This window comes from Pyrus communis, chromosome 15, assembly GCF_041283825.1.
Source record: "Pyrus communis isolate YQ-2024b chromosome 15, ASM4128382v1, whole genome shotgun sequence".
Classification (NCBI taxonomy): Eukaryota; Viridiplantae; Streptophyta; class Magnoliopsida; order Rosales; family Rosaceae; genus Pyrus; species Pyrus communis.
The window spans coordinates 25318686-25322977 of record NC_142579.1 but is presented as its reverse complement, the minus strand read 5'-3'; the positions used below and the strand labels follow the sequence as shown (position 1 = coordinate 25322977).

The window sequence follows — 4292 nt, the reverse complement described above, 5'->3', positions numbered from 1 at the left end:
TCAAAAGTCAGAGTCATTAGTCAAGTCGGTGTAGCTAGGCCAATTCAACCTGAATTAGATATTAGGCTAGAACAGGTAATACCCGCCACACATTGATTTTTATATTATTCACTTTTTATAGAGACGTACGAGAGAATTTTATTGTATCACCTATGAAGTGCTCCCTTAATAGTTTGTTGGAGAAGCACGGCCTTTGTTAATCCAAAAGGCAGAAGCTTTTAGCTTTAATTTTCTCTGCCGACTGTTCTCAGTTTGATATTTTCCCAGTAAACAAACACCTTCCATCTCACAAATCATTAGATTTCTAGTTCATGACATAGCTAGCGTCATGAGCGTGACGTGGAAATCGCTGGTTAACATATAACATATTAGCTCATCAGCTTCCAATAATCTTTAACTAATCGAACTTCAACTTAGTTTACGATCTTTTAAGGAGAGACATTTTTACATGAGATCAACTTTCTTTAGGATCAAACGGAATAGAATCTGTAACCTTAAAAGCAAAAGAACAACTTGAATGATTAACGTGCACTAAAGTAATCGATTCATGTATAATCCTTTTAACTTAATCCCTTAATCCATCCATGGAAGAGCTAGCAACTCTGCTACAGTTGAAAATATTTGTACAGTATGCACTACATAACTAAAAACACTTGGGCATCTGGTTCGACTCCACTCTTGCCCCTGACCGTAGCAAAAAAGTTTCTTCACAGCATATGGACTTTACCTTCTAAGAATAAGTAATCATGTCCCGTTGTGCCACTAATAATGAAGTTGTAGCCTTGTATCGTTTCTTTTTTAAAAGAGTGTGGCGAAGGTGTCCCATACTTCTTTCGGTGTTGTGCCTTTTCCTCCAACATATCCTTGATCTTCAATTGTGCTTCATTGTATTCTTCTAGGTTTGATGATTGTATTTGTAAAAAATCATCAAAATTGGAGCTAAAATGATTGCTAAATCATGATTTTTCAATTCTAATCGTCGAATGATTTCATACACTATGCGGCCTTTTTTTCTTGGCGTCAAATGTTTGCCCAATGAAAGCTTTCTTGCCCAACCAACTCTCTCCATCACGTAAAGTTTTTGACAAAACCCTAAATATTGACTAGTTTTGCCTGATCAACTAAAAATTTTGTCGGGCAAAATCACTTCACCTGACAAATTTTGATTCATCGGGCAAAAATTTTTAGGGAAAATATTAATTTCTGGTGGTGTACTGAATACTTAATCCACATGATCGTATAATGATTTAAGGCATGCACAAGTTGTACTTATATCATATTAAAAGATTAATGAAGTCATTAACTAAATTAATCAGCTCACTTCCAGTCGATAGGCAAGTTATTATATTAATAATTAGTACATTAATCAATTTCCAAATTCCTAGTCAAGCACACTAAACACTACATAGAGGAAGATAACGATTTACATTAGCTTGTTACTATCTACAAAGTTCTAAATGGATCCAGATTCACATATACAGGTTCATCCATTCCATGCCATGAATGTAATTGTTCTGGGGCATGTAAAAAACATCATCGTACTCTTCCACCCCAAATTCTCCTAAAAATGGAGGATCAATGGCTTCCATGGAGAGTGAGGAGCTCGGACTGTTGCTGGAGCCGCCATGATCGACCCGCTGCGAGAGCCGTTGGATCTCCTTCTCAGCCTCCGAGAGTTGATCCTTGAGCTTCGACATCTGCATATCAATGCTTTAAAAAGTTATGCATGAAACTATATATATATTTCAAGTTGTGTGTTTATAAAACATGTACTCAATGTCAATGTGGACCAAATGTGGTCACGTGATGTTCCCCAAATGAGTCATGGCGAAGCCCCAATGGGCCAACACCAACCACCTTAAACAAGATTGTGCGGACGTCCCATGAGAGCTGGAAGAAGAGTCTTTTGCTGTCTAATGAGATGGCAGCAAGATGTGGTTTGTCCATCCCCCCTCCCCACCCCCCAACCTCAGAAAAAGAAAACTCTTTATGTGTTTTCTATGCCAAAATCCAAGCAACTTGTATGACACCAAATATTAATGTGACAGTGTATTCGTACAAGCCCTACTCTCCAAACCCAACAATTCTTTGAGCCTACAGATCATGCATGTTCGTGTTGTGCCTATGTGGTGGCCCTGGTGCATGCACCTTGTCCTTTTAATTTTTATCTAAGTTTTCTAATTTTCCTTTCCAAGGGATAAGAGTAAGACATAACCACGAGCCAACAACTTTGGTGTAATATATCTTGGAAACCCTTCCTAACAAAGTATTTACCCTTGTACTGGAAGTTTTTGAGTATAATTTTTCTCTCCTCCCTGTCACTAGTATAAAAACAAAAGTAGTGTGATATCTCAAACTACTAAATTAAACTATATATATTTGAGGAATGAAATACTGAATAGTTAAATAAAAAGATGGAATGCCCATCAACGCCCAAAACAAAAATATAATCTACTTTTAACCCACCTTGATTGGCTTACCAAGAAACCAAATGAAAACTAAAATGGTAAAATTCAAATGCTATGCTTGCTTTGAATCCTGAACAATATATAGTTGTAAATTATACTTACTATATAGTTTATAGTTCACTTTTCCTCGATTTCTTTAGAAAGTAAACTAAACCCAACAAGGTCAATGATGTAAAACTCACTTAAGTAAATAGCATATGCACAAAGAGAGAGAGAGAGAGAGAGAGAGAGAGAGAGAGAGATGAATTACCTCGGATTCAAGTCTACATTTCTCAGCAACAGTTATTTCATTTTCTTTCTTTAAGGTTGAGTATTCTTCCTCCAACTTCTTGTTCTTCCAACGAGCCCTACGGTTTTGGAACCAAACAGCAACTTGACGAGGATCAAGACCCAGTTCAGAAGCAAGCCTGTCTTTCTTCTCAGACTCCAGTTTGTGTTCGTTGCCAAAATTGAGCTCAAGAAGGTCTACTTGTTCAGCTGTGAGCTTCCTCTTCTTAAGCCCAACACCACCAGCTTCTCCACCTTTGCTCTTCCTGCGACGTCGTCTTGCCGGCTTTGAGGCTCCTAAGCATAATAATAAAATTAAAAAAAAAAAGTTAAAATATTAATTAAGGAGCAGTTTAATAACCATTTCAATGACATGTTTTGTTTGAACTATTTTTTTTAAACCAAAAATTTGTTTGGTAATTGTGTTTTCAGTTTTTACTTTTTGTAAAAATGTAAACTGATTTCAAGCCAAATTTGAAATTAAAAAAACAAAGTAGCTTTAAGAAATTGGTTTTCAGACTAAGAACTGCAATCGTTATCAAAGAACTCTCATCAACAAGAGGGAACGAAAATTAGAAAAAGTTTGTATGCTTTTGAAGTACAAACCTTGGGGGGGTACAATTTGAGTGTAGACATCAGAGGCCGAATACAAGTGAGAGATCAGTAGCATCTGATGATCGTCTTCAACAATTTGGTGGCTGTTTGTTGTCATGCTTCCTGATTTCCTATGGCTAGCTAGTTCTGTCACTCTCTCTGCAACTCTCTTAGTTTTTCTCTACCTCTTACTCTCTCAAGAAACAAATGTGTTGAAGTTGAATGACTTGGGATGCAACATTGACCTTATTTATAAGGAAAAGTTTTCTCTGTGAGTGAGTCATACATCCTTTCAAGCTTTAATTTGTTTTACAGTAAAAGGAGTTTTACAGTAATGTCCTTAACTATGTAGAAAAACATGGGGATGCGCTAGTCATGCATCACGTTGTTGGAGTTGTTTCTTTCTTCGTCACTTATGCATTAAAGGGAAAATTGGGAAAAACATACATGCAAAGCTAACCGCATATTAGATTAAAAAATAGGGAAGAAAAAACATAATCTTTAAAACTTGGTTCCATATTCACCCTACAAACGTGAAGATGCATCTAGGTTTTGATGGCCATGATTGAATTTGATACAATAGTAGATTTTTTTTTTTTTTAACAAACGGTATTATCTATACTTATGGGGAGGGAGTGAGATTAGTTTTACAATGGTTTAGCAGTAATTTAGATCAAATTCGTCTTTAACAAGAATCAAACCTAAGACTTCTTACTTGTAAGTTAAAGTAAATATCACTAGAACAAAAACAGAAAATTATATACACTAAAACGCCAAATTAGGATGCTTATTTTGGTGGAAGTGTAACCCGCCTGTGACCTATGGTTGATTTAGGGTTCCTAATTTGGTGATTAACCAAAAACGGATAGGGCAATTATGGTATGAAAGAAAAAGTTAAAGACCCTAACCACGCACAAACTTTGTAAATCCGGTTAGGTTGGGATCCCAAACCTGACCACCTCG

The 4292-nt window shown here is 36.3% G+C and overlaps 1 protein-coding gene across 1 annotated transcript; it reads right to left on the bottom strand.

Annotated features, from left to right (window-relative positions):
- Positions 1–1304: 1304 nt before the first annotated feature.
- Positions 1305–3566, bottom strand: LOC137726396 (homeobox-leucine zipper protein ATHB-40). The gene is made up of 3 exons (XM_068465324.2): positions 3342–3566; positions 2719–3032; positions 1305–1697 (listed from the first exon to the last, which is right to left on the bottom strand). The coding sequence occupies exons 1-3, from the start codon at positions 3445–3447 to the stop codon at positions 1470–1472; spliced, it is 648 nt and encodes a 215-aa protein (XP_068321425.1). The 5' UTR covers positions 3448–3566; the 3' UTR covers positions 1305–1469.
- Positions 3567–4292: the final 726 nt, after the last annotated feature.

What these genes read in the sequence shown, in the direction of transcription:
- LOC137726396 (XM_068465324.2), bottom strand. Translation starts at nt 3,447, where the DNA reads ATGACAACAAACAGCCACCAAATTGTTGAAGACGATCATCAGATGCTA. An exon ending in TCAAATTGTACCCCCCCAAG is followed by an intron (nt 3,033 to 3,341) that starts GTTTGTACTTCA and finishes TATTATGCTTAG; the next exon opens with GAGCCTCAAAGCCGGCAAGA. An exon ending in AATGTAGACTTGAATCCGAG is followed by an intron (nt 1,698 to 2,718) that starts GTAATTCATCTC and finishes ATTGATATGCAG; the next exon opens with ATGTCGAAGCTCAAGGATCA.